We start from the raw sequence: 23,805 nt of genomic DNA on the forward strand, positions 1-23,805 counted from the left end.
TCTTTTGCAGATGTATCATCGACTGGTACAGGATGTGAAGCATCACAGGATGAAACGCAAGACCATACACCATCTAGGCTGCATCTGCAAAGCCTGGAGCATTTTGGATAACCTCCAGCAGCTTGGATAACATACCTACCATCTTGCAGAAGGTACCAGAGCATTTGAGGTGGTACTGCCAGATTCTGTAACAGCTTCTTCCCTGAGGCGGACTCCTTAACACACTGCTGCCTCTCTACAACATGGCTATTCGGTACATCATGACAGTTTGTTCATCCACATGCAGGGTTGTTACGGTATCACGGTGCATGATCTGAAATTTGTTTCTTATGCGATATTCCATTTAGAGTAGTCGTATATGCGGTAATGTGACATCATATCCTGTGGAAAAAGAGGTTTTTGTGCTTTTTTTCCTCACGCAGTCAACTACTATATAGTATTGTAAGTATTAAACATCGATTTGGTGGAAGTGGTGCTTCCGGAGGTTTTCGGCAAGTTATTGAGTTTCTAGCAGAGGTTCAGTTTACACACATTTCGTATGATCGTGTGACCTATTAACAGTGATGTGTAACTTGCACAGCCATGCCTCATAAACAAGCGCTTAACAAACAATCAGTTTGTGTTAAAATGAGGTGTGTGTAGTGTGTACACAATTTTTTAGTGGTACAACCATGGAGACACTCCCACGTTTGGGATTTACTACAGATGTTTACATTTACTCCAGCAACAAAACCTACTGGACGTTTCCGGAAACAGTGTCCTGCAGAAAGAAGAATTATTCAATGTTTTTGTTTTCCTTTTGCTTTTTGTTTATATATATATATATATATATATATATATATATATATATATATATATATATACACACACACACACTGCCAGTCAAAAATTTGGAGACACTCGACTGAAATGTTTCTTGTGCTCTTAAAAATCTTCTGATCTGAAGGTGTATGATTAAATGTTTGAAATCAGTGCTGTAGACAAAAATTTAATTGTGCCAACATATTCATTCCTTTAACTTTAATATCTAAATCTAACATTTTAATTACAAAAAAAAAAAATTTTTAAACGGACGAGCGAAATATTGTGCAAAGCATCCGATAAGTGTCCAGCGTAGGTGGGAACTCCTTTAATACTGTTTAAAAAGCATCTCGGGTCCAGAAATCGGTCCAGAAAAAGCCAAGAATACATTTCATTATTGTGATTTATTTTGGATTTTTTTATCACAACATAATTCCCATAGTTCTGTTTGTGTTCTTCCAGAGTTTTTATGACTTTATTATTATTCTAAAATGTGTGGGGGGGGGGAATGAGTGTGTCTAAACTTTATATACATACACACGCACACAAGTATGTGCAAAGACTTCTTTGTAGAAAGATTTTGTAATAAAGTTTCCTTTCCTTTTTATCTGTGTGCGTGTTTTGTTTTTGGTCGATTAATAACGTGATACTGTGAAAGCTTGATATTTTTAAGACTGGGTTATCATGCTGTGAAAATATCACTCTTCCGTTGTGTTACTAATCTCCCTGTATATAAATGGAATGATTGTAAAAACCGACTTGACGTTGTTTGCTTGCAGAAAAAGAGCCGAGAGGAGAGCGAGGGCGAGGGCAGTGGCGTGGAGATCCTGGAGAATCGACCCTACACGGACGGGCCCGGCGGCTCGGGACAGTACACCCACAAAGTGTACCACATTGGTCAGCATATCCCCAGCTGGTTCCGCTCCATCCTGCCCAAAGCAGCTCTACGGGTGGAGGAGGAGTCCTGGAACGCCTACCCTTACACTCGCACCCGGTGAGAGTCATCTAGTTTATTCAGAGACTTGTTGACCGCCGTGGCTTTAAAATGTTTGGTGTGTTATGTTTGGTGTTGTATTACTAATGCTGGGTAACAATTTATTGGGATTCACATTATTATTATTATTATTATTATTATTATTATTATTATTATTATATTACTGCACACTCACTGAGTTTTTTCTTGTTAAGCAGCACCGTAAAATCCTCATATTATATACAAGTGTGTATAGAATACATCATTTGTAATGCCCAATCTCTGCAGTTTAACCTCATTTAAATGTCAAGATCTACAGTGGTGCTTGAAAGTTTGTGCACCCTTTAGAATTGTCTATATATCTGCATAAATATGACCTAAAACAACAGATTTTCACACAAATCCTAAAAGTAGACAAAGAGAACCCAATTAAACAAATGCGACAAAAATATTATACTTATTATACTCATTTATTTATTAAGCAAAATGATCTGTGAAACGTGGTGGTGATAGTATCATGGTTTGGGCCTGTTTTGCTGCATCTGGGTCAAGGGTGGCTGGCCATCATTGATGGAACAATACATTTTGAAGTATACCGGCGAATTGTAAGGGAAAATGTCAGGACATCTGTCTGTGATGTGGATCTCAAGAGAAAGTTGATCATGCAGCAAGACAATGACCCTAAGCACAGAAGTCGTTCTACCAAAGAATGGTTAAAGAAGAATAAAGGTAATGTTTTGGAATGGCCAAGTCAAAGTCCTAACCTTAATCCAATAGAAATGTTGTGGAAGGACCTGAAGCAAGCAGTTCATGTGAGGAAACCCACCAACATCCCAGAGTTGAAGCTGTTCCGTACTGAGGAACGGGCTGAAATTCCTCCAAGCTGATGTACAGGACTGATAAACGGTTACCAGAGTGGTATTTCAGTACTGGAATCTCACTTAAAATATGCCTCAACAAGCTTATGATTTTATTTACTTTCGTTCTGAACTTTTGCCTGGTGAGCAGAAATGCAGCTTTTGATTTGAGTCCTTGACGGATTCAACAATTACACGTTTTTTAATCTGTTCATGTGGAGCGTCAGCGTTACAAATCCATGTGCAAGTTGTTACTATAGAAACAATAGCGTATTACACCAAGCACCTTAATATATACCTGTGACATGAATTACAGCCATCACTACTGCCAGGGCTGATGTTCTAGAAAATTAATCAACAAACACCTTCTGACCAATCAGAGTCAAGAATTCAGCAGGTATAATGCATTGCAACATATAGCTGATTACCGGCACGTGCTTTCGTTCAACAGGAACGGAAAACTAGGCCGAGGTTTCGTGCAAGAACTAATCCAAGACAGAAACAGAAAAAGAACATTATCCTGCATGCATGATTGTTGCTAATGTCCTTGCTCTAGGGGCTTGTTGTGTCGATTACAGTTGTAAAATTGAAATGAGGTGTTAACTCTTTCGGCGCGTGTCTTTCAGTTACACGTGTCCTTTTGTGGAGAAGTTCTCTATCGACATTGAGACATATTATAAGCCTGATACAGGGAATCAGAACAACGTCTTCAATTTGTCTTCAGCGGAGAAAAGGCAGCGGGATATCGGTAAGGATGGTTTCTGATGGTTATTTTTACGTTTTCCATGAAGTACCTGTACACTGATTTGACTTCCTACACATGTACAGTGCGTGTGCATGTCATTTGTCCATACTTGTGCGAGTACACAGTTTAAACTGCATAGACTGAGTAGGCAAGGGCAAGGTCGTCATCAGCATACAATCTGTATTCACGTATTAAACATGCATAATGTACGCACACCCATTTTTGCACGAGTATACACTGCGAATGTGTGAATTACTTTGATTGAAATACAGAGTTCGAGTTGCGCACTTGGAAAAGCTGACGAGAGCACGTTCTCCTTCTTAACCTTGTTACGTAATGCGTGCGTGTGCCGTTTCCCGCTCCTTCTCCCGTGTGGATTGACAGCTTGCTCTTCTGTCGTGCGTCGTTTTTTTTTTCCAATGCTGACCAAGCTTTCGGTTAAAATCCCCCGTGCCTCCACACGCAGTGCTTGCTCGAAACGCCTGGGCTCAGATGCATTCTGAGAAAAAGGTGCTGGAGGCTCAGGCTGAGACGTAGGCAGACTGCAGGCGTATCCTCTGCAGGGGGAAGCGCCCTGTGCTTGTTGCATAACTATGTGCGTGGCCAAACTGTGCAGAGGGGACACCTAGTGGCGGTCTGCCAACTCTGATTCCCCAGAAGAAGGCTCTTTATCACTCTGGCAAGCGCGAGCAATAAAACAAGAGGCGAGAGATACGGAATAGGTGGAAGGGAAAAAGCAGTTTAATACAGAGTAATGGAAGACTTTGGGCAGATATTTTTGGGTTTTCTTGTAGGGGTGTACAGGAAGAAAACGAATATGCCTTTCATGGGATATAATAGTAACTGAAAAGTGAAGCAGAACTGGGCTGTATTTCTTCAAATGATTTTAAAATGTATTTTTACATTATGAATAAGTGAGGAATAAAACACAATGATGCATGTTGTTACTAGAAAATGCTATTATTTTCCTACAGCAGCACATCCTGAAGTGATTTATTCCTTTCACACCACAGCAGTTTCCCAACGATTACAATTGTTAATTTATAAATGAACTTATCGTGCTTTTTGACCATTAACGTCCATGTAATGTCCTGACACCTGTCTCATCACAGAAAACTTCACCCTATCACCAAGTTAGTTTTTTTTCTCGCAACAAAAAAAAAACATTTGTTCGATATTAACCTAAGATTACACGTCCCTGTGAATGAGCTGTTACTATAGAAATGTATATAACGTATTACAACAAGTGCATTAATGTTAAGCGTCGTTTGAATTACAGTCAGAACTATTGTCAGAGCTGCTGTTAGAGAAAATGAATCAACACCTTCTGACCAATCAGATTCGAGAATTAAACAAGGCTGTGGTATGAAATTCAAACAATTAATGTTACGCGGTACAATGCACACGTTGTGTAATTTTGGTTGTGTTTGATGGGAAAACAGTTGCGGCATAAAATCCGATTTGTATTGCAGTGCTTTGCGACTTTGTGTGACATACTGGTGCAATGACTGTAAATATGTTCCCTTTCCCAGACCCCATAGACATTGTGAAAGATGTCATTGCACCTCATGAGTACTTGGCTGAGGAGGATCCCAAGCTGTACAAGTCGGTGAAGACTCAGCGAGGCCCTCTGTCCGACAACTGGATCCAGGAGATTGGCCATAACCCGGGCAAGATTCCCATCATGTGCGCCTACAAACTGTGCAAAGTGGAGTTCCGCTACTGGGGCATGCAGTCCAAGATCGAGCGCTTCATTCACGACGTGGGTGCGTACAATCTTCTGAAAATTTCCACAGGGAATCCTCGGAATACTTACTCTGTGAGAGTTGTGGGGGAGGACGTTTGCTCAACTAATATTTCCTCAGCAGCCCAGCTGCTCTGATTTCAATTGCATGTGCTGTGATACAAGTGTGCATGTGTGTGTGTGGGTTTTCAGCTTGGGTAAGTCACGTTATCTAGACAAGTGCGTGGGCAGCTGCTGTGAAGCACTCTGCGAAGGAAGAGAGCGTTATTGGGACAGCCCTGGCTCTGTTGCCTTAATCATTAACCTGCTCTTAATGAAAAGTAGATTGATGCAGTGCCGCTCCACTGCAAATGAGGACATAAAGGATGAGGTAGAGAGACATAAGAGAAACCGAGAGTGAGACAGCGAATGAGAGTCATCTACCTTCCTCAGACAACATCAAGGCAGGATTAATTTCCTTCTCACGGGCTGCTGCCTGAGCTTTAATCATTTTCATTACTTCGATATCTTTGTGTTTATTGACTTCCATCACCGTTAATTTATCAGGAGCCCTTTGACATTCCTCTTTTTTTTTTTTCTTCCATCCACATATGATTCAGTACTTTGAACTGCTTTTGTCAGGCCAGTACTTAATTCTAGTGGAGTTTAGAGAGAAAACAGTTTGTGTTTGCTTTTCCGATCCACTGTGCTGATTGGTGGACTTGAAATATCCTAATTATGGATATGTTGTTATCGGTTCTATCCATATACAGAACCTCTTACCCAGAAACAAATAAGAAAACATTAACTGAACCTTCTGTTGTCCTGTGTATCCAATCTCCTGTCATATATAAAAATTATAAATGTATAAAAAGCTGAAATGAAATCGAACTTTGCTGTAACTATTAAATGAACACTAGTGATTATAATAAATGGTGGGGATTCTTTTTCATAAATGAAGGTAAAGCGTGTGTTTTGAATTATTTGTGCTGGGCGCTAACGCCTCCTCCGCACATTCTGCAAGCAAGAGCTTGAGCCAATCACGAGAGGAGGCAGCTTCAGTGTTTTCTATTTCTGACAAATCATGACCAAGCATAATGATTAAACGACGACTTGATCTCATGTACCCAAATACCCCAAATTTCCATTGCAAGGTCGTGCGCGTGTGTGTGTATGTATATATATATATGTGTGTGTATGTGTGTATATATATATATATATATATATATATATATATATATATATATATATATATATATATAAAATATATATATATATAAAAAATATATTACACTGCTACTGCTTTCAGGTCTTAGGAAAGTGATGGTGCGTGCACACCGGCAGGCCTGGTGCTGGCAGGACGAATGGTATGGCCTGACCATGGAAGACATCCGGCAGCTGGAGCTGGAGACTCAGCTGGCCCTGGCCAAGAAGATGGCGCAGTTTAGCTGCAGCGAAGACGGAGACGAGGATAACGCCAGTCCTGCCAAAGAACAGGACGCCAAGGAGGCGATCAACGCCATCGAGAATGAAGGCGCAACACGGAGTCTCGGGGACACGCTGCAGGCTCGGGGAGAACTCACCAAGCAGTGGTCCACCTCGTCCAGGTCCTCCCGCTCTTCAAAAAGAGGAGGTAGGAGCAACCTGGGCTTTGCTAGGTGATACAGGATGTATAGTGGGCATTTATTTGAGTAATGCGTTTGTGTTTCTTTTTGCACTGGAGCAGCAAGCCCGTCTCGACACAGCATTTCCGAATGGCGCATGCAGAGCATCGCCCGCGACTCAGACGACAGCACAGACGACGAGTTCTTTGATGCACACGGTAATTAAAAGTTCATGTCTCCTGTAGATCCTTATTTATTTCTATCGCTTCTTCCTAAGGTTCTCTAAACTAACCGTTTTCGTCAAACTCAACAGAGGACCTCTCAGACGGCGAGGAGATGTTTGTCAAAGAGATCACCAAGTGGAACTCCAACGACCTGATGGACAAAATCGAGACGGCGGAGGCAGACGAACCCCAAAGTAGGCACAAGATTATCACTGATGCACTGCAGAGCTCCCAGGCTATTTATGTCTCCTCAGCGTGGGATGATGATGATGATGCCTGGGGTTTTTTTTTTTTTTGGATGCTTCTTTCATAACCAAAAAGCCTCTAGTTTCTGCTAGTTTTTTTCCATTTACCTGGATACTTTTTGGAGATAGGAGATTATGTTAAAGCTTAAAACATTGTGAACTTAAATACGCAATTCAATTCAGCTTTATTTGTACAGTGCTTTTAACAACAGACGTTGTCCCAAAGCAGCTTTACAGAAATATATAAATTCAGGATATCGATTTTAAACGTATGAATTTATCACTAATGAGCAGCCAGAGGTGACGGTAGAAGCTATGAAGAAGAAACTTTGAGAGGAACCAGACTAAAAAGGGAACCCAGCCTCATCTGAGTGACACCGGATAGTACGATTATAAATAAATACACCCCTTCTATAAATGTACTAATATTACGTGGTCAAGCAGTGCAGTTGTGTAACCCGGAAAATTCATGACAGTTTTTGCATGAAGTCTGTTTTGTTGAACTTCTCCACTGTTCACTGATGGAGACTTGAGTGCAAAACTGTTTGTGGTAATTGCAGTCCTAAAGCTTTCATAGCAATTGTAGTCCAGGCCATCACAGCATAACTGTTCATATGAATTGCCATCCAAAGCCATCTTTATGGTTTTTAAGTGGTACCATCCTCAGTAATCTCGATGATCTTTAGGCTGCACAATCTGAGGCCCACATGGTGCAGCGAAAAGATCATTGAGATTACTGAGGATGGTACCACTTAAAAACCATAAAGACGGCTTTGGATGGCAATTCATATGAACAGTCCTCAGCAGCAGCATGTGACTTCCAATTGATGAGAACTCCAGCCAGAAGTAGGGCATCAGGATGAATCAGGCAGGTCCGGAGAATAGAAGGGGTCAGGATCACTGGTATCTCAGTGTTATCTCAGTATTACGTGTAGTTTGACAGAAATAGAGAGCGATCAATAGGTGTGATTATTGCCACGTAATGGTTAAAGACAGTGTACTTTGCGTGAGTGCAAGCAGGGACTCCGGTAAGACTAGCTATGACGGCATAACTAAGGGAGAATAAGGGAGACTCGGAAGGTAACGCAGACTTGAGGGCACCTTGGGACATAATGCGGCCAGCCACTCCACCATCAACAAAATTTTGCTCAGGTACTGTGGCGTGAGACCGTTTAATGCTTTACAGGTGAATAGTAGTATTTTTTAATCAATGTGAAAGTTTAATTAGTTTTTAAAGTGGGTTTGCTAGTTTAGTTTAGTTTCTATTTTTTGAAAATGCTTAGTTTTAGTTTAGTTTTTATTAGTTTTAGTCTTTTGTAATATGGGTTATTTGTCAAGGCCAGAAAAAGTATTGTGTAACAAAAACAGCATACAATTTTAGAAATATGTATTCAACAATAACACCAGTACATAAAATGTACATATGGGCACAAATAAACTGACACACACATGAAAGATGCTGTTAATCCTCTCTTGCGCCAACACATAGGGTCAGCTTCCTCGCATCCTTAATGATCTCTTTTAATTTCTGCTTTGCCGTATCCATCGTAGCCCCAATAAGACTGTTGACTCTTGCAACTCCAGGTGTTTTGAACTTTGGTTCGAGTAAAGTGGCAAACTTTTTGAAGGCAACTCACACAGTTGTGTAGACATCCCAGTATCAATAAACATATTAACCACCGCTTCCTCCCGCTTGTGGTATTCCTGCGTATTTACTAACCAGAAGCTATCGGTTCGCCGGTGAAAGCTCTGCTGTAGTGTTCTCTGTCCTGCGGTTGTCTCCGTCATGCTGCCTAGCCCTGTACCGGGGTTAGCTTCTGTTTCAGGGGAGGGGGGCTTGACGTTCTCCTTTACCTTATTAAGGTAAGCTAGGCTAGCCTCCTTGTGCGTGCTTCTCAAATGTACTTTCAAATTCGTGGGATTTTTCCCTTTAATAAATTGTCCACATATTTCACCACCTTCCACTGCAAGGCACTTGCTTTTATCTGACACACAATCATATTCAAAGTAATCCCAAATAGGACACTATCTCCCGACTTTCGGTACCGCCATGATGCTAGGTGAGGAGCATGGACTATGCTGTGTTCAGTTTGACATGGAATGTCGTAATTTCCGGGTTCCCAGTCGGAAATGTCAACTCTGAAAGATATTTGCTCTATGAAAGATATTGACAGAGACGAAAACTAAGGACATTTACTCTATAATTGTATTTAATTTTAGTTAGTTTAGCAAACAGACAATACAGTTTTAGTTAGTTATCGTTTTTTTGTAATGCCTCGTTTTTATTTCAATTTCAGTTAACGACAATGTTTTTTCACACCTAGTTTTCATTATTTCATTCGTTTTCATTTACGATTATAACCTTGGTGCAGTGTGGATAAGATAGGGGTGATGTGGTCATATCGTCTGGTTCTAGTAAGGACTCTTGCAGCTGCATCCTGGACTAACTGGAGCTTGTTTATGCTCCTACTGGAACATCCAGACAGTAGGACATTACAGTGGTAAAACACGTGATGGTTGCATACACTTGTTATTCGACAAGCCCGGACAGCTCAGTGCAGTTGTTTTTTCTTGACACACAAATACTACTGCTTTTTATGGTATAACACGGTGGCCAATAAATATTCAGCAGTAACAACAGACCAGAAATAAATCAGTAGTGTTAAGTTGCTAGACAATTGGGTATATAGGGGAACGTGATCTTAGTGACTTAAAGTCTTCAATTTCCACTGAAACAAGAAGTCAGGGCGGGACATATCGAGTGGCACCTCCCTCTTTTAAATTAGCCAATAGCCTTTAGCTTACCTCACAGCCTGGGCTACGCCGTACTTGACGGTCGATACCATGGATTTTTAAAATGTTGGGGGTGGGGCACTTCAGATTTTAGAAAACATTTGATTGGACAGAAAATCTGATGAGAAGATGAAGTGCAGAATGATGTCATGAAAATTGCTGCTCCCTATTGGTGGTAGAGAGAGAGTGTACATTTTGAATGCATGTGTCTTCCTAATGTAAAATTTGTCATTGTTTTGGAGCACACTAGCTTATAGATAACTTTAAGCCTAACATGAAGTACTAAAACTTCAATTTTGATTTCATGGGGACTTTAAAGGCTACGCTAACTTAAATTTCCACTCTTTACAACTAATCTCGGGGCACAACATGGCATGTCATTGCATTAATGAGCAGGTGTACGCATTTTCTTAAAAAACGGGTTGTTAAATTAAATTAAGACTGAATAAAACTCATAATAAAACAGATAATCAAATAAAGTAAATTAAGACAATTCAAATAAGTATATTTGTAAAGCTTTAAATTAATTAAAAGCTTGATTAAAATTTTTTTTGGTCAACATTCACAGCTTACCCCTCACAGAGAGAAGCTATGAAGCTCTAATTTAGGTCAAATCTTACATTTGATCTATACATTTCTTCGAATGCTAATTTCTCTGATTACTCCTTTACAGGTGACTTGTACCAGGACTCTGGGGTCGAGTATTCCGAAGCTGGGAATGTCCAAAGCCTTAATGAGGTACGTGTGAATTCTGCCGTTCCACTCATTTAGCGCGTCACAGTGTTGTTCGCTATCTATCATTTTATTATGCTACCAAAACTGATTTGTGGAAATGAGAGCATGAAATCTCTAGTGCACTCTTGTCCCAGTTTCAATAGCAGATCGCAAATACAGGGTTAACCTCGTGCCTAAGCCGAATTAGTATTCAGAGGAACATCAGAAGAACATTTGGCTCCAGCTGCTCGGAAGTTTCCCTATGCTGTTACTATAAGGTTAAGTGCAAGCTTGAAAGTGAAGTTGTCTACGTGTCTCGGAGCATATAGCATTGCGTCAGATCCAAAACAGTCAGCTTCTTCCCATCCAAGCTTTATCCAAATGAGGCAGCACTTAAACAGAAGTGTGTGTATCAGAAGGGGCGACGCCGATATGCACTTAGACTAGGATCAGGGCCAAGTTCTCATGCAGCTGAAAGTCATAGAGCGAAAGGAAGGGTAGGACTGGGGGGTGAGGGACCGTCAGAGTGTTCTCAGTGCTCTTTTATCCTCGCGTTCAGAGACCCACCAGACACAGGCGCCGAGTGACCAGACATCCAGCTGTGAGTAACGGCACAGCCCTTTTCCACTCTCATAGAAGCTCCTAGAGATGTAGCTTCCTTTTAGTAAACAGCTTAATTGAGCTTTAATATGTGCTTTCATGTGGTTAGCTAAATGGTTCAGATGATGCTTCAGTCTGCTTCCTCCCATTAGTTGTGGATTAGATTGTGGATGTGAATGTAAATCTGAGGCTCTCCCTCCTGAGGGACTAAAGCACAGCACAGTTTTGTATTTGTATCTCTAACATCCCTCAATTAGCTCATGACAGCATTGATAATTGAATGATGCGTTCAGTCAGGAGGCTCTAAACACGTTTGAAAAATGCACAATTAGGCAACTTGAGAGTTCCCCCAGGACTGGAGCTGCTGAAACGACACACTACGGTGAGGGATTTCCAAACTGACTGCTTAAAGACACATCACTTCTGTCTGATTCAGGATGGCTCGGGTCAACAGGGCCTGCAGTCGTCGAAGGTGCACGTGCTGCTCCTGGTCCTGCATGGCGGCAACATCCTGGACACTGGAGGTGGAGAGCAGAGCAGCAAGCAGGCTGATGTCAACACCATCAGCTTGGCTTTCGAGACCGTCATGCGCGTGCATTACCCGACAGCGCTAGGCCGCATCGCCATCCGCATGGTGCCGTGCCCCGCCGTGTGCGTGGAGGCTTTCTCGCTCGTGTCGAAGTAAGTCTGCCTTTCCGAGTTGATGTATATGAAACAGTAGCAATAACAAGTTATGCTTAAGTATAGACTTCTTGAGTGAAGATGACACTGATTATGTTTGCATGCATCCTATTAATCCGTGAATAATCTGATAGCATGGACATTTAAACCAGAATAAACAACTCCATTGTGACGAATACACATTATATACATTTTTTACAGTCATTTTTCTTAAATACTCCTATGTGTTCTGCTGCACTACACTAGTGAATGTTTATGATGTCTTTTGTCCCACACCAGTTTAAGTCCATACAGCTATGACGAGGGCTGCCTCTCCAACAGTCAGGACCACATCCCTCTCGCCGCTCTGCCTCTGTTGGCCACATCCGCTCCTCAGTACCAGGACGCCGTGGCTGCGGTGATAGTGCGAGCCAATCAGGTGTATGGAGACTTCATTAAATCGTTGGAAGGTACTGCATTCTCTGGCCAGGTCAGTGTCTTGTGATTTCACATCAAGAACGAATCTTAATCGTAAATTTTGAGGAGAGTTTGGACCTGTTGCTTATTTCTGGAATGTGTCTGTGCTGCTTGGAAAGGTGTGTCTGATAGGCGACTGTGTCGGAGGGATCCTGGGCTTTGATGCCCTCTGCAGCAGCAACATCACCGTGTCAGAGAGCCAGAACAGTAGCAGGAGAGGGAGCATAGTCAGCGTGCAGGTAATAAAAAGAAAACAACTGAGTTTTTATCCTGTGTCAAATTTTAGGCTATACGCAGCACCGATAGGTTTGAAATAAAGATCTTTACCATCAGGCGTATCCTCCATGTTGTTTGTTTGTTACTATGTTTGCTTCAAAACATTATCACTGATGGCTTCCTGACATTCTTTAAAGCCGAAGGTTGTGGCGTGATGAGGAATGACACATCTCTGATGGCGTATTAGACTCAAAAGCTTGCTCCAAATCCAACCTGACAGCTTTGACTGAATATTTTAGGCTTTTCAGGCCAGCAGCACAAGAATCCAAATTTCAGAGGGTTTGATTCTACACTGACTTAATAATGCTACTCATGAGTTACATATTTCAGCTTTAACTACACTGTATCATGTGCCAATGATTGCTTTCAAGAAATGACAAAAAATATATATACGTTTGCCCTGCAAATAATCGTATATATCTCTGAACTGCAGGACAACGATCTGCTCTCGCCGGGCATCATCATCAACAGTAGCCCGTCAGGCTCGGGTTCTGGTTCTGGTTTGTCCCTGGAAGGCAGCCGTCACTTGAGCCGCAGCAACATCGACATCCCACGCTGCAGCGGTGCCGATGACCCCAAGAAGCAGCTGCCCCGCAAGCGTAGCGACTCTTCCACCTATGAACTGGACACCATCAAGCAGCACCAGGCCTTCCTGTCTAGGTCAGATGCACAAAATAGCTCTGTTAGACAGACACTGGTGTACCCGTGTCCTAAGAACAAACATCATATTTGAAAATTGTACACAACACAGTAGCTCTGAGATAAAGCTGGACAAAAACATTATGTGGAAAAGAATTTTTTGGTGTTTCTTTTTTGTTGTGTGTGTAGTCTGCACGCCAGCGTTTTGAGGAATGATCCAGGCTCTCGGCGGTCGAGTAACAGCACGATGCTGGAAGGAGGCGGCGCTCTGGGCAAGTTCGATTTCGAGGTGTCGGATTTCTTCCTGTTTGGCTCTCCTCTGGGTTTGGTCCTGGCTCTGAGGAAAACCGTGGTCCCTTCTCTAGACGGTAGGTTGACTATATTCACCTCGACATTCATTTCTGTAGCCATGTCTTAATACATTTAATATACACCTCTTCACGTGCACAACCGTGAGGCAGCAGCACAATGCATAAAATCAGTCCTGTTTGAGGATTTCACAAACTGCTGATCTCCTGGGATCTTAACACACTGCAGTTTACATAGAATGGTGTGAAAAACAAAACAAAACCATCCAGTTCTGAGGGCGTAGACGCCTTGTTGATGAGAGAGGTCAGGAGGAGATGGCCAGACGAACTCAAATGAGGACTTTTTACAGCCGTGGCGAGAAGAAAAGTGTCTCGGAACTGTGAGACGAATGGACAGAAACAGCTGAAGACCATAACAGCTGAAGACCATCAGGTTCCACTCCTGTCAGCCATGAAAAGGAATCTGAGGCTACAAGTGGGCACAGGCTCAGCAAACAGTGGACAGATGAAAATTGGAAAAACATCGGCTGTTCTTTTTCATTGTGCTTCTGCCACATGATAATTCTGGATAATTTCAGGAATGAGCAGGTGTACAGGTGTATCTATTAAAGTGGCTGGTCAGTGTCCGTCTCTCTCTCTCTCTCTCTCTCTCTCTCTCTCTCTCTCTCTCTCTCTCTCTCTGACATCTCAGCTCTTTCTAACTCACCTTACAATAGGACTCCACTTGACAATAGTACTTCAAAATGAGTTCATCATTCGTTGCATTGTTGACTGTAATTAAACGTAAAATTCATGTCGGAATTATAATTATTGGCATCACTAATGCACTTCAGCCTCATTAAAATTCATTAAACCTACAATATTTTCATAAGTTTATAATGAGTTTTTTTTTTTTTCCAGTTAGCTCATTAAGTCTCCCTACCACAATATTCAAATGTACTTATGTTACTGTAAAAAAAAAGAAAAAGGGATGGCTCTCACAAATTAGAGACAAGGTGTTTGTAATGTCTCAGGATGGCTTAATAAATAAAATAAAGGCTTTCGTCAGTAATACCTGGGCACAGCACCAGAGCATCAGCTATGTGTGGGGAATCATGTAAACATAATTGTAAACATTATCTCTCGCACAAGCTTCGTAATTGACTTCCCACTGCCGAGGTGTTTTCGGTCTTGAAAAGTTCCCAGCTGTGGCTTTTCTTTTTTTCATATTTCCTAGCGCTATCCTATATAAGTATAGGAATTTGCCCTAATCGCAGACTGACATGGTTATATTAAAGAATTACATTGTGTTACACTGTGCATATGATTAACTCGGAACTAATTAAGGTAAGAAAAGAAAACGGTGATTATTTTTTTCTAAAAAAAATTCTTTATCAAACATCATGCTGTGGATTTAACTAAGCATTCAAATCTTATAAATGGCTGAAATGATCGTAGTTCAAAGAGTCAGCAGTGAGATGACACTGTCCTCCAATGTCCAACATGCTTCATGAAGAAACCAATAAAAATTGAGAACAATCCTGAGCCAAGCGTATTTCTCACTGTTAACACTAGGGCAGAAACTGCATTTGGTCATCCTCTGTTGGGTTTTGTTGCTTGCGTGTGTAACCTGGAAGCCTCCCAGATACCAGCCGAATGTAGAAATGGATGTGTTCAATAGCTATAGATCAGGACCGAAACAAATGTATGTATTTCTGGGTCTCTACTCCACCCCGTGTCTACACTTCAACTCACAGTATTTGCTGTATATTTATCTGTTCTCTTTACCCATTTTCCATTGTGATGACGGTTCTAAGCAGCAGGTTAATAAAACACTTCTCCTCTTCCCCAGTGGCTCACCTCCGTCCAGCCTGCCAGCAGGTGTATAACCTGTTCCACCCTGCAGACCCGTCAGCCTCACGCCTGGAGCCACTGCTGGAGAAGAAGTTCCACCTGCTGGCGCCCTTCAGCGTGCCACGTTACCAGCGTTTCCCTCTAGGCGACGGGCACTCGGCCCTGTTGGGTAAGCGCGGGTCAACCTCAGCCACACCGGCTCTCGCACATGTCGCGATCATGTTCCATCATGTCTCTCCCTTAAACATAATATGAAGGTTGAATTTTCCTCACACTGCTCCTGGAGAACTGACCTCAGCTCCAACCTCAATCTAACACACTTGATCTGAATAGAATAAGTATTCAATCGTGTCCGTGTTTCAAAGACATACGTGTTAAATAACGGTCAGATCAGAGACTTCAAGCTTCTACACCTAGAGACCCCTAAGACAAGCACCAAGGTCGTTAAACACCTTAAAACATCTTTGTCGAGTCAACCCTTGTCCATTCCAGCCCTTATAACTCTTTGATTCATGCCTGCTTTTCCGTCATCTGTTCATACCATTTCTTTGTCTGTCTTTCTTTCTGCCTTGTTCTGTCTTTCTTTGTCTCTCCCCCCCTCCCCTCGTGCCGTCCTGCCCTCATGTGCCCTCGTGCTGCGGCTGGCATGCAGTGGAGACCCTCCAGAGCAACCCTCACCTCCTGCTGGAGAGTGGAGGCCGCTGCCACGATGGCTTGGGCGAGACCTCCATCCCCGTTCCCGTGCTCAACTGGCAGGCTGTGCCAGCCACGCCCGAGTGTGTGTAGCCATTCCTGTTCTGTTGTTCACCTGCTATATGTGTGTATGTGTGCTCCAATACTGTTCCAGAGACTTGTAAAATCTGTGCCAAGGTGCACTGATGCTATTCTGGCTGCTCATGATGGCCCAACATCTTACTGAGACAAATAATGTTCTTTATTTCCTTTAATTTGTCACCCATGTGTATGCAGTTGCAAAAATGGTTATGGGAAAATTGGCAATTAGTAACTCATCAGTAGCAGTTCAATATGGAGAAGGAAATAATTCCAAACTCCAGTAACTCCTTAGTCATCTCCAGAATTATCATCATTCTTCATGGGGGGAAAAAATGAGACATACGGTGAGTGATGCTTCAGCTTGAACATTTGGGAACACTGTATAGTTTTATTTTAATGCAGTATTTCTTCAGACATAAAAATCCTTGTCAGGTTGTGCCTGGTTGCCTCCTGGCAGAGGCGACCAGGTTTAGTTTGGGGGAAAAAACATCATCATGATGCCGTCAAGTGGGCCAGTAACCACAGCACGGGTGGAATAGTATTATTAAAATGATTGTTAGAGTTATTGTTGGAATTATTTTGTTAGAGGCCAATGAGTAGTTTTTCCCATAATATACAATCATATTTACATCATATTCATTTTCCTGATGGGTGCCAATAATTCCAGAGTTGGCTTTGTCCTAAAATGTAAGACCTTTTTAAAACATTTTCAGTTCTCAGCTACAGTGCATCCGGAAAGTATTCACAGTGCTTCACTTTTTCCACATTTTGTTATGTTACAGCCTTATTCCAAAATGGATTAAATTCATTATTTTCCTCAAAATTCTACAAACAATACCCCATAATGACAACGTGAAAGAAGTTTGTTTGAAATCTTTGCAAATTTATTAAAAATAAAAAACAAAAAAAAAGCACATGTACGTAAGTATTCACAGCCTTTGCTCAAGTCTTTTTGAGTATGATGCTATAAGCTTGGCACACCTAGTTTTGGGCAGTTTCTCCCATTCTTCTTTGCAGGACCTCTCAAGCTCCATCAGGTTGGATGGGGGTCGTCGGTGCACAGCCATTTTCAGATCTCTCCAGAGATGTTCAATCGGGTTCAAGTCTGGGCTCTGGCTGGGCCACTCAAGGACATTCACAGAGTTGTCCTGTATGCACTCCTTTGTTATCTTGGCTGTGTGCTTAGGGTTGTTGTCCTGTTGGAAGATGAACCTTCACCCCTGTCTGAGGTCCAGAGTGCTCTGGAGCAGGTTTTCATCAAGGATGTCTCTGTACATTGCTGCATTCATCTTTCCCTCGATCCTGACTAGTCTCCCAGTTCCTGCCGCTGAAAAACATCCCCACTGCATAATGCTGCCACCACCATGCTTCACTGTAGGGATGGTATTGGCCAGGTGATGACTGGTGCCTGGTTTCCTCCAGACATGACGCTTGCCATTCAGGCCATCAGACCAGAGAATTTTGTTTCTCATGGTCTGAGAGTCCTTCAGGTGCCTTTTGGCAAACTCCAGGCGGGCTGTCATGTGCCTTTTACTGAGGAGTGGCTTCGGTCTGGCCACTCTACCATACAGGCCTGATTGGTGGAGTGCTGCAGAGATGGTTGTTCTTCTGGGAGGTTCTCCTCTCTCCACAGAGACACGCTGGAGCTCTGTCAGAGTGACCATCGGGTTTTTGGTCACCTCCCTAACTAAGGCCCGTCTCCCCCGATCGCTCAGTTTGGCCGGGCGGCCAGCTCTAGGAAGAGTCCTGGTGGTTCCAAACTTATTCCATTTACAGATGATGGAGGTCACTGTGCTCATTGGGACCTTCAATGCTGCAGAAATGTTTCTGTACCCTTCCCCAGATCTGTGCCTCGATACAATCCTGTCTCACAGGTCTACAGACAATTCCTTGGACTTCATGGCTTGGTTTGTGCTCTGACATGCATTGTTAACTGTGGGACCTTATATAGACAGGTGTGTGCCTTTCCACATCATATCCAATCAACTGAATTTACCACAGGTGGACTCCAATCAAGTTGTAGAAACATCTCAAGGATGATCAGTGGAAACAGGATGCACCTGAGCTCAGTTTTGAGTGTCATGGCAAAGGCTGTGAATACTTATGTACATGTGCTTTTTTTGTTTTTTTATTTTTAATAAATTTGCAAAGATTTCAAACAAACTTCTTTCATGTTGTCATTATGGGGTATTGTTTGTAGAATTTTGAGGAAAATAATGAATTTAATCCATTTTGGAATAAGGCTGTAACATAACAAAATGTGGAAAAAGTGAAGCGCTGTGAATACTTTCCGGATGCACTGTAGGTAGTATGCTTAGTGTGTGTGTGTGTGTGTATAAAATATATATATATATATATATATATATATATATATATATATATTTTTTTAATTATAGCTTTTTTTAAAAAAAAACTTCTTTTTTTAATCATTACTATTAATTACTAACCATTCAACTACAAGAACCTTTAACAGGCACGAAGTTCTGAATTCTCACCTTATCGTTGGACATAGGAAACATCGCTGCACTCATTATTGAAACTGGGATTTGACTTTGTGTTCGTAGCGGATGTAATGCACTCTCACGGGGGGATGTTCCTGGAGAACTCCTACCCCTCGTCTCCTGCCTCAGCCCCAGCGTCCCGCAACATTCGAAGACCCAGCGAGGTCAGCATCGCCAGCCAGGTTTCCGGACTGGTGGATAGTTACACTGCCTCCAATATCGCCAACAGTACGTCCACACACGCTCACACACGCTCACAAACGTTAACTCAAATCTACAGACAAATCTCAGGAGGAAAATTCAGATATAATGCATAACGGGCTTTTGGACTGAGAAACAGTTTATTCACTTTAGCTCATTCTATAGAAATTAACAATATGTATTGCATAATTCATTTCTTCTTATCAATTGATGAGTCTGGTGTTTTGTTTTTTTACAGTGACGATAAAGAAATCAATCAATCAACCAATCAAAATGTAAAATGTTCAGTATTATCTTTATAGCTTTCCTCCTTTTATGTTGTTGTTGTTTTTTTTATCTCTTAGCACAAGCATGTCATCTCAATCAGTCCAAAAAGCTTAGCCTTTTGTCCCAGCTGGCCCTCCCTTATAACAAAATGTCCTCGAGAAGCCCATCCCCGAAAGCCCGCTACAAGTTGCTCAGTAGCAGAGCGGCAGGCTCAGATGAGGTGAGCTGCTTCGAGCCCTCCCCTCTCCCCAACTCCAGCCCTCCGTCGCCGAGCATGCAGCTGGATATAGAGCAAGGTACTGCTGCCGGAGCGTGGAGGAACATGGGCCTTCCTCCTCCTCTTCTTCATTGCTGTTCTGTCCCATGTACCTGTTGGTCTGAACCACCCAGTCCTGCCCTGTTAGCGCTCACTAAACCCTACCGCAGTTCTCTGCATCTTCAGGCTATGCTGTACTGTAGCTTCTCTTTTTCTCAGTCCTCACTCCCCTCTGTCACTCATACCACCACCATAGAGTCTTCATCTGCAAAACCAAGCTTTCTCTGTGTCTCTCTGGAGGACCAAGTGCCTTTGAAGATGCTTTAAACGAACACGTTGTCTCTGGTATGATATTGCGTGGTTGCCCTGGGGCTGTAACTAATTGCATTTGATTTTTAAATTCTTTGGAAAGATATGGAAAATCGTAGTTTTTGCTATCGCGATATCATGATTGTATCATAAACTTTCTTTTCTTTTTTACCTAGACTAATGTTTTTGTTCCTATAATTTAGTTACATTTTGCCTTTTTAAAAATGTATCATCTTCATACGGGGGGGCACAGTGGCTTAGTGGTTAGCTTCGCACCAAACCCTCCACGGTTGGGGGGTTTGAATCCCCCCTCCCAAATGTGTGTGTGGTGTTTCCTCCCACAGTCCAAAGACATGCGTTCTAGGCTGATGTGCGTTTCCAAATTGTCCGTGCTGTGTGAATGTGTGTGCGATTGGGTCTTGCGATGTGTTTGCACCCCGTCCAGGGCGTCCATAAAAATGGTTACTGAAGATGAATGAATGAAAAAAAACTGCAAGCACATTTTGGAAATGATCCATGTTTACTTAATCGCACGTACACATGCACACTTTGTTAATTGATTCTATTTAATTATATTTATAATTAATTATTCCTTTGCGATAGGAGTCATTTTGCTAAAAATTGGATGTAAGTAGAGAATGAGCTCATGCATCTGAATATGGATTTTTTTTTCCTTTTAAATACATATAAATTTAGATTGAAACACTTGGTGAACTCTCAGAACGGTGTGCAGAATGTAATTCTGTAAATGCATCGGAGAGCATGAGGGAGGGAAAGAGTCTGAGCGGGCTCACCATGTCGCCCACCATGTCGCCTCAGTGCCATTAGAGCTGGCTTTAAAGCACTCGCTTTTTGGCTCAGCGGAAACAGGAAGCTGCCAGCTGTATCTCATTTCACTTTCCTGTCCTGCTTGGGCTGCGCTCCAGGGGATCGGCTGCCATCTTTTTGTAAACGGGTGCTCTCCATGGTACTGAAGCAGGATGAGATTTCAGGTTTGGGTATGTGTATTTGGCAGCTTGGACTCACTCTTGTTAGGCTGTGAGAGGAAGAAGATATGAGATCTCGACCATTGCACGAACCAGTGCACTCCAGTGTTTCCACTTCACTTCTTTTCCCACTGCCCTTCACATTTACCTGTGTCATATCTTCAAACCTTTTGTCGCTTAGTCCAAGCAGTCAGAGTGTTTAAGAACGTGTTCTATCCTAATCCTATACATTAGGTGCCAGTGTTTTGTGTGATCGAGTCCCTGTTGCTGAGAACCCCTCAGCATGTTGCTATTGGATTGTAATTGTTTTAATCGTCCTGCAGTTGCTGCTCGTTGGTGGGGGACAAAGCGCATTGACTTTGCCCTGTACTGCCCTGATGCCCTGACTGCCTTTCCCACCGTGGCTCTACCTCACCTTTTCCATGCTTCCTACTGGGAGTCTACAGACGTTGTGTCCTTTCTGCTCAGACAGGTATTGTTATATCTGCTGTCCACAAGCCCTGCCTCACTTTTTTTTATTTCCTTGATTTTATTCATTTCTGTCTCTCTAATCCTCTCTCTCTCTCTCGATCTCAGGTAATGAGGCACGAGAACTCCAGTATTCTGGAGCTGGATGGGAAGGAGGTTTCAGAATTCACACCCTCCAAACCACGGGAGAAGTGGCAGAGGAAGAGAACACACGTTAAGATCAGGGTGAGCTGGTTCTCCACTTTTCCACATCGAAAAATGTATTACATACACTTACTGTGTACCTACACTCATTGGCTGTTTTATCAGGTAAAACTTCTAGAGTAATGCCTTGTACACATATAATCACACTCTGTCGCTATATAATCTGTTGCTATGCGCAATTTGTCAGCCCCCCTCTTCTCCCTCGTTCAGTGCAAAGAGACTAGAGCTTTGTGGAAGATAGGGTTTGTTTGGGGGTTTTTTTTAGCTTGTGGTTGCCAGCTCTTGCATATATTCTGACTGCTCCTGAAGCTATTTCTGTTTATACAGACCACTACATTTTCAACCCAACTTCCTCAAGATATAAAATGACCTAAAGCAGTTCAGTTGAATAGAAAAAGAAATTGATATGAAAGCACAAGGGCTTCCGAAATGTAAAAACAAAAAAACAAGTCATATATTTATTAGCTAGCCCAGCGATCAAGTATCAAGTCTAGTGTGCTTGCCCAGTCACATGTCTTTATGGCCTGGAGACCTAAATATCTAGGCTAAAAATAGTAGCTAACATAATATATAGCAGGATGGAATATTTTTAGTGTACAGCTGCACTGCACCAAAAAAAATCCCCACAGTATCCTAGAAAGAGAGAGAGAAAAAATCTTGAATATAGGTGACTTTACTCAGTAGTTCTTATGAGATTACGATCAAACCAATGTAAGATTATTACGCCTATTTCTAGATATTTTGTACGAATTTCATGCTTGATCATGCATTATTGGCAGCAAGTTTTGCTTATTTCAAGCACGTCTAGAAAGATTAAATGTACAAGGCTTAATAATCGTATATTTCTTTTATGGTAGTCTCGCAGTGAGAAGTGTACACATTTATGGCAGCGTAACGTGACCAGGTGAATATGTGTTGTAGAACGTAACCGCAAACCATCGCGTGAACGACGGAGTCTTTACGGAGGACGGCATGCAGGTGGTCTCCGGCCGTTTCATGTACGGTCCATTGGATATGGTCACTCTAACTGGAGAGAAGGTAAACTATCAGAGACGGTGACCTTGCCTCTTTCAGTATTAGCAATCGTTTATGCCATTTTTTTATCCTTGTTCTTGTATGTTTATCACTTTTATGCTTGTTTTGCATTTGAAGGTTGACATCCACATAATGACACAACCTCCATCAGGAGAGTGGGTGTACTTCGACACAGAGCTGACCAATAGCAGCGGCCGAGTTTCTTACACGATCCCCGAGAGCAAACGACTAGGGATCGGCGTGTACCCAGTCAAAATGGTGGTCAGGTATATACCAGAACTTCCTGGGGGGGGAGGGCAGTGAGTGTTTTCACATATCTTAAAATGGGGTTAGAGTGTCGAGTTAGCTGTCAGTGCCCTGGATTAGTTACGATTAATGGGGTTTGCTCATTCTTGTCCACATTTATTGGCGAGTAGTTTACCAATAGCTAGAAGTCTGGCTTGCGAGACTTTCTTCATGGACTTTGAGTTCTATGATGGTTTGTGCGTAATAGACATGCTTTTGTTAATTCCAGAGGTGACCACACATCTGCAGACAGCTACCTGACTGTGCTGCCACGTGCCACAGAGTTTGTAGTGTTCAGCATCGATGGCTCGTTTGCTGCCAGTGTGTCTATTATGGGAAGTGACCCTAAAGTGAGAGCAGGGGCAGTGGACGTTGTCAGGTACATCGCAGCATCCTCATTTAATTCCAGCTACCTTCTCATTCTATCTTCTCCATGACTCTGGTTAAGTTAGATGTTTTGGATGAGAAGGGGCCAAAGGGAAATGTGAATCATTGTTTTTTTTTGTTGTTTTTTTTAACAAAATAACATTCTGTCAGCTGCCTTTAATATTCTGACTCAACTGGAGAAATGGCGCACGTAACTCCTCATCGTCCGTATTTTTTCTGAGCCGCCAATTTTTTTTTTCTTCCACAGTAGTGAAGTGTTTGCAGTAACATTATACCTGGCAACCTCGCTGAGAACAGCTTGCTGTTTAAAACATCTTGCATTTGGTTATTGTCCTGTTTTTTCCAGGCACTGGCAGGACTTGGGCTACTTGATCGTGTATGTGACGGGCCGTCCAGATATGCAGAAGCAGCGTGTGGTGGCCTGGCTCTCGCAGCACAACTTCCCTCATGGCATTGTGTCCTTTTGCGACGGTCTGGTGCACGACCCACTTCGTCACAAAGCGAACTTCCTCAAGTCCCTCATCGCTGATGTAGGAAGCTGGAGATGCCTCGATTAAACGCGGCATCATTTTAAACGATATTTAAACATTCAAATGAGCAAGGCTGTTGTGCGGTGAATGAAATGGCAAGGTTTGAGCTTGTTTTCTACCTCTCTGTCTG

At 42.4% G+C, this 23,805-nt stretch overlaps 1 protein-coding gene across 14 annotated transcripts in view; it reads left to right on the forward strand.

The window, feature by feature from the left end:
• The window catches only part of LOC128620775 (membrane-associated phosphatidylinositol transfer protein 2), a 62,274-nt gene that overhangs the window by 33,153 nt on the left and 5,316 nt on the right, over positions 1–23,805 (forward strand). For 8 of the 14 annotated variants that reach the window (XM_053646053.1, XM_053646047.1, XM_053646046.1 and 5 more), the window contains exons 3-24: positions 1,581–1,795; positions 3,258–3,379; positions 4,909–5,142; positions 6,409–6,732; positions 6,823–6,921; positions 7,017–7,121; positions 10,639–10,703; positions 11,716–11,960; positions 12,240–12,429; positions 12,536–12,655; positions 13,126–13,352; positions 13,521–13,699; positions 15,471–15,641; positions 16,125–16,250; positions 18,811–18,975; positions 19,293–19,511; positions 21,090–21,238; positions 21,343–21,459; positions 22,360–22,476; positions 22,591–22,739; positions 22,988–23,137; positions 23,492–23,675. In XM_053646053.1, the coding sequence (XP_053502028.1) occupies positions 1,581–1,795; positions 3,258–3,379; positions 4,909–5,142; positions 6,409–6,732; positions 6,823–6,921; positions 7,017–7,121; positions 10,639–10,703; positions 11,716–11,960; positions 12,240–12,429; positions 12,536–12,655; positions 13,126–13,352; positions 13,521–13,699; positions 15,471–15,641; positions 16,125–16,250; positions 18,811–18,975; positions 19,293–19,511; positions 21,090–21,238; positions 21,343–21,459; positions 22,360–22,476; positions 22,591–22,739; positions 22,988–23,137; positions 23,492–23,675 (3,672 nt within the window). The remainder of the gene's footprint in view (positions 1–1,580; positions 1,796–3,257; positions 3,380–4,908; positions 5,143–6,408; positions 6,733–6,822; positions 6,922–7,016; positions 7,122–10,638; positions 10,704–11,715; positions 11,961–12,239; positions 12,430–12,535; positions 12,656–13,125; positions 13,353–13,520; positions 13,700–15,470; positions 15,642–16,124; positions 16,251–18,810; positions 18,976–19,292; positions 19,512–21,089; positions 21,239–21,342; positions 21,460–22,359; positions 22,477–22,590; positions 22,740–22,987; positions 23,138–23,491; positions 23,676–23,805) is intronic. The other 6 variants (XM_053646054.1, XM_053646055.1, XM_053646056.1 and 3 more) reach the window with 6 other exon arrangements.

This window comes from Ictalurus furcatus, chromosome 16, assembly GCF_023375685.1.
Source record: "Ictalurus furcatus strain D&B chromosome 16, Billie_1.0, whole genome shotgun sequence".
In the NCBI taxonomy this organism is placed as follows: Eukaryota; Metazoa; Chordata; class Actinopteri; order Siluriformes; family Ictaluridae; genus Ictalurus; species Ictalurus furcatus.